Source organism: Gekko japonicus, unplaced genomic scaffold, assembly GCF_001447785.1.
Source record: "Gekko japonicus isolate JY-2015 unplaced genomic scaffold, Gekko_japonicus_V1.1 scaffold307, whole genome shotgun sequence".
Classification (NCBI taxonomy): Eukaryota; Metazoa; Chordata; class Lepidosauria; order Squamata; family Gekkonidae; genus Gekko; species Gekko japonicus.
In genome coordinates this window covers 1147531-1161745 of record NW_015171511.1, presented here as the reverse complement: position 1 = coordinate 1161745, position 14215 = coordinate 1147531, and the positions used below count along the sequence as shown (strand labels likewise).

The window sequence follows — 14215 nt, the reverse complement described above, 5'->3', positions numbered from 1 at the left end:
CCTCTTGATGGATCTCCCCAGGTTTCTGCCAAACACTTTCTACCCTGACCTTGACAGGTGAAGTCCATCATATGCTAGTAGGTTGTTATCCAGAAAACTTAGCCTGTAGTCCCAGAATCCAAATCGCTCCTGCCAGCACCAGCAATGCAGCCAGTGGTTCACCTCCATTATTGCCTGTTCCCGTTGTATTCAACTTCATATGACAGGAAGAATCTAGGAGAACGGCATATCTGTCCCCATTCCCTTTAGCTTCCATTTGAGAGCTTCATAGTCAGCCTTAATGCTTTTGATGGTGTTCATGGCTGTGTTGTTGGTTCCCACATGGACCATCATGAATGGGTAATGGTCTGTAGGCTTGATGAGTTTTGGAATTCTGTCTATAATATCTTTAATTTTTGCCCCTGGCAAGCAGCACATCTCTCGGGCCAGGGTGTCAGGCCTGGACACATGACAGTTCCATACCCCTCAGAAGGGAGTCACCCAGGGCTATTTTTGGGCAGGAACACACAGGAACGGAGTTCCGGCTGGCTCCCAAGTTGGCCACCCCCAGCAGGAACTCATTAGCATAATAGGCCACACCCAACAGCAGAAACTCATTAGGATTGGCTACATATGAGAAGGTCTGTAGCTCGGCAGTTCAAGACCCTAGTGCAGCGTGATGGAGTGAGCTCCCATCTCTGGCCCAGCTCCTGCCAACCTAGCAGTTTGAAAGCAAGAAATTACAAGTAGATAAATAGGTACCACTTCGGTGGGAAGGTAACAGCGTTCCGTTCACCTTGGCATTTAGTCATGCCAGCCACATGACCACAGAGAAGTCTTCAGACAGTACTGACTCTTCGACTTGGAAACGGAGATGAGCACAGCCCCCTAGAGTCAGATTCGACTGCCTTTCGAGCAAGGGAAACCTTTACCTAAAATTCAGGTGGGGTAGCCATGTTGGTCTGAAGCAGCAGAACAAAGTTTGAGTCCAGTGGCACCTTTAAGAGTTTAAGTTGAATAAAACTTTGTTGGTATTAAAAGTGCCACTGGACTGATACTTTGCTCATGGAGAGTAATCCTTTCCTTCAGGCTCTGAACCTTCTCCTCTAAGAGTCCTATCAATTGACACTTTTGACAAGTGTAGTCCGTCTTGTTCTCAGGGAGGAAGACAAACATGGTGCACTCCCAGCAGGTGAGTCTGTGAGCATTCATCATCACTTCCCAAGAGGATTCCTTCAACCAAAAATACCATGGTGTGTTGATATACCCTGAAACTTAGAGAACTGACCAAATGGCTACCTCACCAGCAGTTCTGTCCCAGCTCTTGTCTCAGCCCTGCTGGACTAGGGATCTACACCTTGATGATAAACTGCTGCCCTCCTGCAGTTAATGAAACCTTAATTTGGATTTCTTTTTCAAAATCCATTTTGTTCCTGGTTTTTTGTTGTAGTAGTTGTAGTTGTTGTGATGCAGTCCACCCACTCTGCCTCCCTTTCTCCTGCCTTTTTTTCCTTTGGCCACTTCTATGCAATGACAAATCAACAACTTATCTTCTTTGAATCACAGCAGGTGTCACCTAGAGGTGTTAACAGTGTTGGTAGGCCTGTCAAATTTGTCTTGCATTCTGTTTCCTGAGAGGAAAACAAATGTGTCTCCAAATGGCAAGCTGGGGGGTATCATGCAGGGAAACAGAAACTCTTGACCTTTTAGCAAACACACACACACACACACACACACAGAGTGCAGGAAACTGTGCTGGGGTCTGAAAAGAAAATAGTGATTTACAGCCACTTACAAAATGGGTTTAAAGCTGTCTGAAACAACCATTCCCACCTCACATCAAATACGAGGCAGAAATGGATGAAAAAAGTGGGATAAATTTTTTCTGTGTGAAAGGGAGCTTAGACCACTGATTTCCAACCTGGAAGCGGTGAAGTTATTGCAAGGGATCCACAAATTCATATGAGAACTAAGCATTGTCATTTTTAACTTTTTGTCATTATGTATTTTCTCTCAGTCCACAGATGATAATAGTACAAGTACTGAGGAGGGTCTGTGAAATTTATTGAAGTTGAAAAAGCGGTTCTCATACTTGAAATGGTTGAGAACCCTTGCCTTAGACTGTTGTCCCACTATTAAGTTTCTGTTATTGGAAGGAACTCTTATGACAAAAGGCCAGTTTTTTGTTGGTGTCTTAAATTTTTAATTTAAACTTTCACAATTGGTCTGTTTTTTTTTTTTTTAAACATTTTAGATATTCTGTTTTTAGCCTGAGAAATATTTAAAGATCTTGTAAAGCTGCTTCATGTTTTGAATCGGTTTATGCTCTGGCACTGGTTTTGTGTATGGGTTTTAATGGCTTTTATGATATTTTTATCATGGTTTATACTGTAAGCGACCTTGGGCAGGTTCCCTGGAAAGATGGCACAGAAATTTTCCAAATAGATAAACAAGAAATAATAAAATATATTTTGGTAGAATGAATGTCGAGTTTGCTCTGCTTTTGATTTTTGTGTGAAATATCAAGCGTTTTGCTCTTATTGATATACTTTCTTCCCCATTACACATGACAGGGTTTTGTTACGAATAGATCAGTGTTTGGGGCCTACAATAAGCAGGAGTCTTATGGCACCTTAAAGGCTAATATGTTTCTACTGTAGCATAAGCTTTGGTGGACTACAGCCCACATTGTCAGGTGTGAATGGGTGACCCCCCACTGGCTGGCATTCCTTACAGCCAAACATGGGTACTTCTCCGGAATTTCCATTTTGATTCAAGTGTACCTTTCAAAGCTGACATGTATACTGAGGCGCTCTTGTGAGCTGTAGAAGTCTTTTGGGGAACATATGGCAGGCCTATGCAACTTGTGAAGCTGAAGGTTTTCCACCAGCTGTGTACTGTGATTGACAATGCTCCTGTGTTTGCTATCCTGGCTCAGTATCCTATGGCATAGCTAGGATGTATTTGCATTTGTCTTGGTGTGCCTCAAGTTGCACTACCTAATTCTAGGGTGGATTAGTCAGTGGCACTGTTCCCTCTAAGCTGAGTTGCTCACAGTTTTTTAGCTTCCGGCTCACACATTTTTGTCTTTGCTCAGGAAGGGATGGCTCCAGAGCAAACTAATTTATGCAGTAGCCAAATCGCTCGCTCGCTCATAACTTTAATGACAGGAGCTGAATAGAGGAGGGGAATTGTTATCTGGATCCTTCACTGTGAAACTCTGGAGTTCTTGGGAAGCAATCTGAAAGCCTGTAAAGTTCAATCAATCAGTCAGTCCTTTATTGGCATATAAAATAGATAAGATGGAATATAGAATATAGATTGCTTTTAGATTACAGTTGGGTAAATATACCATCAAATCGACTCTTTATGTCTTATCACAGCACTATAGCACATTGCAAAAATGTAGCCACCTTCTCAATTATATCCAGAGAGGTGTCATTGAGGATAAAATGAACCATAATGTGATCAGAGACTCGTATCATAGTTGCCAAAATAGGGTTTCAATATTTAGTACAAATCTCTAAAAAAGGATACGTGAAATTGTTTCAATGCAACTTAACTTATAGGGACAATATCAAGCTAAATATGGTACCTTTGGAAACCTTCCATACAAGATTGCAGATGGCATAACATTAAATCTGGCCAAAGACAAAGCTGTACATTGTTGTGGAATTTGAAGGGTGTGGAGATATGGAGCCAATATTTTTTTAAGAACCAGAGGGATTTTTCCAGCTCGAGTGTTTTCCTATTGAATTTTAGAGCCATTATTATCTAACCCTACTTATAGCAAGAATTTACATTGGGACAGCAGGGCTGAGCCTACTTCTTTTTATGCCCTGTAAAGTTACATCTTGATCTTTGTGTGTGTACATGTCATATGAAATAACAGCTAACCAGAGAAATGATGAGAGAAGGTAAACAGTAAGTAATTTGGAGGTAGGATAAAAAAAAAGCAACAATGTGGGGAAGTGTCATAACTTAATGAAGACAACATTACATTAATAATCACATGCAACCAGTAAAGTACGTATGACATCTTAATTCCAGCTTTAAATGGCACATCCATAAAATGTGAGATATTTATTAGGGGATGATAATCTCTTTAGCATCACCAAGAAGAAAGTTGGGTTATAAGACAAAGGAGACTTCTTATTTACAGCAAGTCATGTTTGGTAATTAGCAATTTCTAGAGGAGGCAAGAGGCACTATGCTATAGTTCAGAGGAGATGTATATTGCAAATGTAACATTTTCCGGAACTGGAAATCTTAATCCCTTTTTCACTCAATTGTGATTTTTTTTCTCCCCCACCCCCCATAGGAAGTCGTCTGAACAAAGATCTGAGACATTATCTCAACCAGAGGTTTCAGAAAGGATCTCCGGATCATGAGCTGCAGCAGACTATTAGAGATAACCTTTATCGCCATGCGGTGCCTTGTAAGTAATAATTCATCTAGTGGATTTGGTATAATAAAGCTAAACCCCCTTATGTGGCAACCTTTTAAAGTCAGCAGCTAGTGATGTTGTTATATGGAAGGCTTGATTATTATAACGAAGAGCCGCTGGCTTTCAGTGGCATCTGAGAAAATGTTGACTTTGCTTTATGAATGGTTAGATATGCTTTACCTGGATGTTGCATAATTTATGAACGTAGATTCATTTTAAAAGGGTAGCAGTAGATGCTGGTTTCCTAAAAAGTTTTTTGTTCAGGGCTTTCTCGACAGAACTCACCTTTGTTTGGAAAACACTCATTAGTCCAATGACCAGGCCAGTGTGTCCGGACCTTTTTAAAAAACATTTTGTACTGTATTGTTACCAATAATGAATTTTGGCCACCTTTGTTTCTGTGGAGCTTTCAACAAGAGCTATGTGTGGTCTTAGTTCTGTGTCTTTAAAGCATGAAAAACAGGTTGAAAACTGTAATATTGTGAGCAGAATTCTGCACGTCCACCATGTATGAGAAGGTGGTATATAAGTATTTTAATAAATGAATCAGTGTAATCAGATCAGCCTTATGCATGAACTATTCAAGCTAGCACAGTTGAAAGCTAGCACTGTTGAAATCTCCTGGCTTGCCATGCAGACTAAGGGGGGGGGGACAGGAACTTTAGTGCTCTGAGTAGTAGTAATCAGATATGCTGAACAAATGGAGAGAAAATGTGTGAGGATTCACATTTGTCACTTAAGAGAGAAACTGAATATCACTACAGCTGCTGGATTAGTGAGGCTGTTTTAACTGCTTGGGTTTGCACTGAAATTTTAACCACCGTAACCTTTTCATTTGCAGAAAGGAAAAAGGGAGGGGGGAAGCATTTGTAGCACATCACAGGTAATTCATTAAATTTAGTGATTCATTTGGAAGTGGTTTAGCAACTTGGAAGAGAATTGTTAGAGAATGCTTAAAATTGCCCATTTGTTAGACTCTGCCTGGGTGGGGGGTCAGAATCTAAGGGTGTTTCCAACACAGGGCTGTCTCCCCAGCTCTTGGTCTACTCTCTGATTGCTTAGGAGTGGCAGGTCCCACCCTCCCAGACTGCCTTGGGGTTATGCTTAGTTAAGGCTCTTCTGGAGGTGGGGCCATCCCAAACTCTACCCGTACCCTCCAATTGGGGGTGGAGCCTGACTCTCTCCCGTTTTTTGAGCCAATGGGCCTCCCTCTGTGCTTAACTCCCTAATCGGCCCTGCTAAACCTGAGGTTTCAAAACAGGAAGTCACCATCTGTCTGTCTCCATGCTCCTTCTGTGGCTGTGAACCTGGCCAACTATCTTTGGATGTGCTGGTGGGGTCTCCTCCCTGATTCCCCCCCCCCATACCGCTCCTGGCAGGTGAGTCTGCTCGGCACATCCTGCCTACATTTCCTGGATGCTTCGGCCACTTTGCTGCTGCCATGCCCCTCCATTGTTATTTCTCCGGGCTATGTGGGTACAGGGAAGATTTTTCCTGCCCTGCCAATGTTGCTGAAGCCACTTGGCCTGGTCCTAGCACTGACGGTAGGCATAGGGGGTTCCTCCAGCCACAACATCATGTGGACTCCCAGTCAGCCCCCAGACCTGTTGGTAAACGTGGGGAGGGCTTTCCCAGCCCTGGAAACTATTTTTAAAAGTTATTTATTAGCATCTAATCTGTTGTCTCTTTCTGAGATGCACGTTCTTGCAATGCCACTTGGGAAATGTGTAGCATGAGAAGATGGCATCTTACCTGTGTATCCATAGCTGAGAGAGTGAATTTATCCCTAGTTATGGCCAATGTTCCCTCTAAGCTGTGTAGTCTTGTGAGCAAAAATTCTACTTTGTGAGCTATTGGCATTAAAGTTGTGAGCGAGCTATTTGGCTACTGCATAAACTAGTTTGCTCTGGAGCCATCCTTCCTGAGCTGAGACAAAAATATGTGAGCTGGAGGCTAAAAAACTGTGAGGTAGCTCACACTAACTCAGCTTAGAGGGAACACTGGTTATGGCACTGCCTCCCCACTCTTTGTCTGCTCTGATTACAAAGGAAGCAAGCAAGGAAGCATGAAATTAAAAATATGAAAATATTTCCTCCAGCAGAGCAAGAGGTGGGGCTGCTGTAAGGATTCCCTGCCTAGCTCCTGTTTTTCCCCAGAAGCGACATCACAGTGTTGTTGATGGTGCCCCCCATGTCCCTGGCCCCTTCCTGTTGGTAGGGTTACCAGCTCTGGGTTGGAAAATACCTGGAGACTTTGGGGGTGGTTCCGGGAGAGGGTGGGGTTTGGGGAGGGACCTCAGCATGGTACAATACCATAGAGTTTGGTGTAGTGGTTAGGAGTGCAGACTCTAATCTGGGAGAACCGGGTTTGCTTCCCCACTTCTCCACATGCAGTTGCTGGTGTGACCTTGGGTCAATCACAAGTTGTTTCAGAGCTATTCTCTCACAAGCAGTACACGAAAGAGCTCTCTCAGCCCCACCAACCTCACAGGCAATGCTCCCTCTAAGCTGTGGAGTCTTGTGAGGAAAAATTCTACTTCATAAGCTACTGGCAGTAAAGTTGTGAGCGAGCGATTTTGCTACTGCATAAATTCGTTTGCTCTGGAGCCATCCTTCCTGAGCTAAGACAAAAAGGTGTGAGCCGGAGGCTAAAAAACTGTGAGCTAGCTCACAATAACTCATCTTAGAGGGAACACTGCTCACAGGAGGTCTGTTGTGGGGAAGAGAAGGGAAAGGAGATTATAAGCCACTCTTGAGACTCCTTCGGGTAGTGACGTGCAGGTTTTAAATCCAATTTCTTCTTGTTCTTCAAAGCAGCCATTTTCTCCAGGGGAACTGAGCCCTGTCAGCTGGAGGCTGGCAACCCTATCTGTTGATTGCTGCCTGGCAACCCTAGTAAGAAGGGAAGTTGAACTCCTTCCTCTTTCTCTGTGGACTTCAACCTGATCCTGCTCAGTAGCAATGATCTTGCTTAGCTAGGACATCTCTGATGATCTACTTTTTTTTTTTACATTAGACTTGATATCCCACTCTTGTCCCATGGCTAGGGTCTCAGAGCGGCTTACAGGGTTTCTGGTGCTAATCACCTGTGTTCCTAGCTAGGGCCACAATGTATGAAGGGGGGGTGGGACAACCTACCGGCACCCCCTCTGTGGTGGCTATTGCTGTTACTCCGTTGGCTCGGCATGGTCGGGTCTCCTGGTCCAGCGGGTTGTTCTTTCTCTGGCGTTCTCTGGCGTCTCCGGCGTTCAGTGGTGGCGATCTCCTCCTTAGGCGCGCAGCTCCGCCTACTTTCCGGCCCAGCCACGTCCTTTCCGGCTCCGCTGAGCCGGAACTCGGCATCTGCGCACGCCCCTTTCTTCTCTCTTCACGGCAGCCCTCGGTGTACTCCTTCTCCGCCGCCAGGGATGGCTCAAACGCGCACCTTGCCTTGCTCGCCACCGCCTTGCTCGCCGCATCACCAATGCCGTCCACGCCAGGATCGCCGCCGCCGCCATCGTTGCCGCCACTGCCGCTGTCTCCGCTATCTCCGCCATCTTCAGCCGACCACACAGGGTGCCCCCCACCCCTCTAAGGGTGGGTACCCATTTACCTACTTGCAATTAGGTTGCTTTCGAGACCGCTGGGTAGGCGGGAGCTGGGACGAAGGTCGAGAGCTCACCTCGACCGCGGTGGTACTCGAACAGCCATAGTGGCTGCTCGGGTGATGTTACAGTGCAGGCGTTTAACTGCCTGCGCCACCGCTCCCTTTGCTATACTTGCTATATGGATCACAAGGATGAGTTTACATGTGTGCTCTTGGTGGGGAATCTTGACTTTTTCAAAGTTACTGGACCAATTTTTTTGACTCCCAAAAGCTTATACCTTGGGAAACTTGTTGGTCTTTAAGGCGCTACTGGACTCGAATCATGCTGGTCCAGTGGGTTATTCAGAATGTCTTAGAATCAAAGCATCGTTTTGTCAATTTGATCCCATTTTTAAAAAACTTATTCTAAATTAGCTACAGTTGTACCAAGATTACTTCTGGCCATATGCCAGCAGCAGCTGCCAGCTGGCTTCAGATGCATGGCAAAACTAATGCAAAAACTGACATATCAGTTCATAATAGTCTCAATTTAAAGGAAGCATTTTAGGGCCAGAAATTTATCTTTGGAATACATCCAGACATTTTGTTATGTATTTCTAACTCCAGTTTCTTCACATGTTCTTAAAACATTATCGAGTTACTTTAGATGCCTGCAGACCCACTATTTATCTGCTTCAATGGAAAAGTTCTTTGAAGAAACATCAGAAGTTTCTGTGGATGCGGAATCATCCAACCTGACAAAGTGTCAGATGCAGTAATTGCAGTGGAACAAGCATGCATTCGATATGGAGTTCTCCTTGAAGATGGCTGGTGTAGAACTGGAGAGCTTTAGCCTCAGTGTCTTATTTGATATTATTTTATTTATTTGTTTCATTTGTTATCTGCCTTTAGGGTTGCCAGCCTCCAGGTGGGGCCTGGGGATCTCCCGCTTTTACAACTCATCTCCAGCTGACAGAGATCAGCTCCCCCGGAGAAAATGGCTGCTTTGAAGGGTGGACTCTATGGCATTGTACCATGCTGAGGCCCCTCCCCTCCCCAAACCCCACCCTCTCCTGGCTCCACCCCCAAAGTCTCCAGGTGTTTTCCAACCCAGACCTGGCAACCCTATCTGTCTTTCTTCTGTGGAGCTCATGGTGGCATAGGTGAGGTTCCCAGGAGGATTACTATGCAGGCACAGTTTAGGCTTGCCTCCCTTCAGCAAAGTTGTAGCATAATTTACCTTCAGGTTATTGCATGAGAATCAGTTTCAGGAAATGCAAAAATAAATAAATAAAGCTGGGATTTCATAGTTTGCAGGTTTTGTCCTATAAAGCTTTATATGGCCCTATAAGCCTAACAGAGTATTTCCTGCCTTGTATATGGGGATAGGAAGGTCTGGGGTTGAAAGTAACTTTAAATTTCTTGCTGGTAGTCATTCTTTGGGGGCTGAAAGCAAAGGATGGGAAGTATCACTTTGATCATTTTTTTTTACCAGTACTCTGTACCAGCCTGTACCAGTTACCTTTTCACACACACACCCTGTGGTTCACACCTTCCCTTAGTATCAACTAAGGTCTCATTTTCGATAGAGAATATGTAAAGTCAACCTGTGAAAACATTTCTATTTCCTTGGCCAGTTGGCATTTGCTTTAACTTTTGTTGAGGTGGCTAGCTGTTGTCCTCTGATTAGATTAGGTGGTTCTTTACCTGCTGCAAGAATATATGATTTCAATGTTAGTTATAAGAATGTTGTTTTAAAAATATGCACCTCTTTTGTGTCAAACCAAACACTTTATATGATCACATGGACAATTTATTCACGGTCAGGACCAAAAACCATTTGGTGTAGTGTTGCATTTATGCAATGTTGTGTTCAAAATAATGGGTGTATGGGTAACTGCTGCTGTAGTGTATTCAAAGCTGCCTTGAATGCATCATATGTTGTGAAACATCTAATTGAAGTGCAATGTAAAGCTTCGTCCTGGGCTAGGATCCAAATCTATCCAATCGTGTTACTAGCCCAGGAAGCACCTAACCAATCACCTTCTAGCAAGCTCCCTGAGCAGGAACATCCGTGACTGGTCCTTATGTGAACAACCTTATTAATTGGTATTTCTACAGTGGGTGTGGCTACATTAGCCGGGAATGTTTAAAAGCAGGACAGCTGCAATGAAAAGGCTGTTCTGGCTATCAGATGTTGATCCGTGTTGGAGTTGTGTTCAAGTTGAGGAATAAAGTTGTGTTCTTGCTGAATCACTCTCCGACTTCTTTGTTAAGTGAGCGACATAACAGCTGCTGATGTATGGGCACAGTTTACCGGCTTGATTGGATTACATATGTCATCATGGACCAGTTGTGTATCATTTAAGATCAGCTACAGAAAGTAATGTGAGAGCATCAGCAGAATGCATGGTGTTCATTGTCAGACTTGATGGAATCAAGTAACAGTCCCCAGGTGGCAGTAAGATAATGTAAACAAAACAGAAGTCTCCTGGAACCTTATTTATTCCAGCATGACCTTTTGTGAGTCAGAGCTCCTCCTTCAGATGCTAAGCAAACAAAAACATTTTCAGTTTCCTGGAGTCAGGCAGGGAGATTTAAAATGGGCAGGAGTGGCATGCTAGAGAGACAAGGAGTCCAACCCATGCAGGATTGAGACAATGAAAAAACAACCTCTTTCAGAAGTTGAGATTCCTTTCCTGTCCTGCAAATTAGGTGAACAGATGGAAGAGAGGCAAAATAGTGCAAGAACACACCGACACCAGTGTCTGTGATCTGTACCTGAATATTAAAGTCAGCCAAGCATAATAGGAAAAGCGAGAATAGTTAAACAAGCCAAGGAGCTCTCCCCCTCTGAAGAACTTAGAGCTGCCAAGTCCCCCCGGGGGGCGGAAACCCCCCCGCCCCAGAGGCCCGTTCCCCGATGCCGGGGAATTGGGCCCCGGGGGGAACCCCGCCCCAGCGTGCACGTCACAGGGAAGTGACGTTATGATGCCGGGCATGCTGGGGGCGGGGCCACAGCCTTACAAGGGAAAACTCTATGGTTTTCCCTTGTATGGTCATGGCCCCGCCCCCAGCGTGCCCGGCGTCATGACGTCACTTCCCTGTGATGTGCATGCGGGGTGCGCGTGCTTCGCGCACGCACGCACGCACCGGGATCCGCACGGGAGTCCCCCGCCGGCAAGGTAGGTGCCACTTGGCAACCCTAGAAGAACTGAAATATCTTATTAAATGTTATTGTTTGTTTGTTTAACACACAGGTATGAGGGGGCAAGGAAGGCAGGGCGAAAACGTGTGCTTGTGATCCAATTTCATGTTCTTTAAAAACAATCAAACTTTTTATTTTGAAGTATACAACCTATAGACAAACTGTGACTTGAACACAGCAGAGATAAAGCATTCTTATTTATTTCTGGTTTTTTATTGTTTCTGGTTTTATCGTTCAGTGTTTTAATGCTACTGGTTTGGTCAGGTGTTGGTTGTTACCGGGTTTTGCTCATTTTTGTAGCGATTGACATGCATTTAATAATGTTTTGAGATATTTATGGCTCTGATGCGGTACAGAATCCTCTTAAATAGGACCAAGAAGCATTTTGAATCACTGCCCCAAAGCAGATCATGCACATTCAAAGGCAATGCTCTTTGGAATGGTTTATAACCCCTTTCTATCCAGACTGGCTTTTGGGAGGAATTCAAGTATCAGAAACAGTGAGTCTTGAAAAGTGCGTGTTAAAAGCAAACAAACCCTAAACCTGATAAATAGTTTAAAATTACATACATAATAGCTGGTTTTGACCCACATAACCCCTCCCAATCTTTAGGGAGGGGCAGTTAAGTAATATAATCTTTTTTATTTGCCAGTTGCATGCTTATAATATGTTCTGAGACACCTGTTTGTTTGAATGCCTCTGAAGCTGAAACATCTTGGTGTTGGTTACTTTGTGCACCTCATCTTCCTCCTTTTTGCAGTTTCAATTTAGGAAACAGCGGATAAAGCAAATGAGCATAACTTCTGTTGGAGCATTCTCCCCCCCCCTTGTGTTGCCAAGGTTACGTTTTTGAAATGCTCTCCTCTTGACTCTCTTCACTGATTTATTGGGCTTGACTGTGAATGAAACTACCTTACTTGGTTTTTAATCTTGCCAAAGGCCTTGATTATAGAATTGGTGATTGGAACGACTGTGTGTGTGTGGGGGGAGTTGCTTGCTTCCCCCCCCCCCATTACAAATATGGAATGGTGATAGTAAAGGCCTTGTGTTTCTGTTCTCTCAGTATGAACATCTGTATTCATGTCCCAATTATATAATCAACAGACAGTTCTAGAACGAGGAGCTGATTATTATGCAATGGAACATTTACAGAACTGTTAGCTGAACAGCGTTCTTTTATTTCCTCCCTGCCACATTTGGGGGGGGGGGGGGGGGAGCGCTATTGTACAGGATTGTGGATGTAATGGTAAAAATGAACAGTCATGAAACTGAATGAAGCTACTGTATGTATGGCATCTTGGAGCTGGGAGGTGCAGAGCAGGAGGAGAAAGTGGTGTGTGTTTGTGTGTGTGTGTGTGTGTGTGTGTACACAAACATATATATTTTCCTTGTGGGCAGAGCATTAATCTTTCTGCATACTCTTTTTTTTTTTTTAACTTCTTGGTACATGTGACCAGAAAATCCAGTGCTCTGGATGAATCTATCGCTAATGGATTATGAAGCCTTGTTTTCTGAAAATGGAATTCCCTGCTGATTATATGTGGAACATGTTAAAGGCTCACAAGGTCACTCGAACTGAGCATGCCTCTACTGCAGGCTGATCATTATTGCTGTAACGGCAGGACTTTCTGAACTGATGATTAATAATGGCCCAGAATATATAGAACGGGTGCTTTTCTCTACATTCTGGGGTATTAACTCAGAAGCCTTTTAATTTGCCACTTACTAGTACAGTCTAGTATTATGCTGCAAGACCCAAATAAACAAATAGGAATAAAAGTGAATGTATGGGGGGGCAGGGAATGGTTGGTTGATCACCATACAGCTACCCTAAATCAATGGTCTTATAAGGGTATAACTCTGTTCAGGACTGCATTGTTGGATAAGTAATCAGTATTAAAAAGTGTGAGTTGCCTTGTGTCACAATCAGGAGCTCCCATTGCTATTCTGAAATGAGGAGTGTGACGACCTCTTATCTGGGGAGGTCCGGTTTACCTTTAAAAGTTCTTTTAGTTTTATTTTCCTATGGGTAATCTGGCTGCCACCAGGGAAATTTAGGCTTTCCCACACCTATTTCTATAATTTTTCTTCTTCTGGTTTTGGTATTGTGACCCAGGGTCTGGGCTTTTGAAGGACTATGTGTTTCCTGAGAAGAATTTCGTTCAGAACTGTTATCTTAAATAAAAGTAGATTTATTTGATGTTTCACACACGTTTCCCTCTTACTGACAGGGATCTGGGCATGTCGCTTTGTAACAATATTTTCCTTTGACCATATATGATTACTGTTTCTTTATGCTTTAACTTTTCATAACACACACAAGACTTCTCTCTCTCAGACCTTAAAACGAACAAACTGCTTAACTCTTTTACTAGACAGAACTTAAAACAACTGCTTTCACACAGCACTCTCTGCTGAGTGACTCCCTGTTTAACTGTCTTTTTCAACTCTCATAACTCCAACAGACACCCTTCAACTGACACTCTTGACTGACATATCTTATCCTCCCTCCCCCTCTCTGTCAATCACCAATCACACCACATGCCTGTCCAGCATTCTACATTATCCTCACACATCCATGCAAAGCACTTTTAAAGACACAAACACACAAAACATGAAATCGTTACAAGGAGGGTCCGCTGTACCCAAACTGAACAGTAAGGGGTAGAGTTGAAAAACCATAGGTAGCTCTCTTGCAGCACAGAACCAACAAATTATTTTACAAAAAACAGCCGCATTATGGAAATTCCTGTAGATAAAACCAGTATATACATTTGCTGTTGAACATAGACAATTAGCTATAGTTCTTAAAGTCCCCAGTGCACACCAATCCATTATGTGATTCATACTAAAATAAATATGAACAATACTTAGCAATATGTACATTATTATTCTTCAGATGTGACCTTTATTATATCACCAGTAAAAAATAGGCAAATTTGAACAAAACTGATATCACTGATTACTTTTTGCTTGTGAGAGTCAACACCTGCATTCATTGAAAGTTTTTCATCTT

At 43.5% G+C, this 14215-nt stretch overlaps 1 protein-coding gene across 1 annotated transcript in view; it reads left to right on the top strand.

Moving 5' to 3' along the window:
• The window catches only part of MAGI1 (membrane associated guanylate kinase, WW and PDZ domain containing 1), a 664522-nt gene that overhangs the window by 339671 nt on the left and 310636 nt on the right, over positions 1–14215 (top strand). The window contains exon 2 of the mRNA XM_015419356.1: positions 4301–4417. Coding sequence (XP_015274842.1) covers positions 4301–4417 — 117 coding nt within the window. The remainder of the gene's footprint in view (positions 1–4300; positions 4418–14215) is intronic.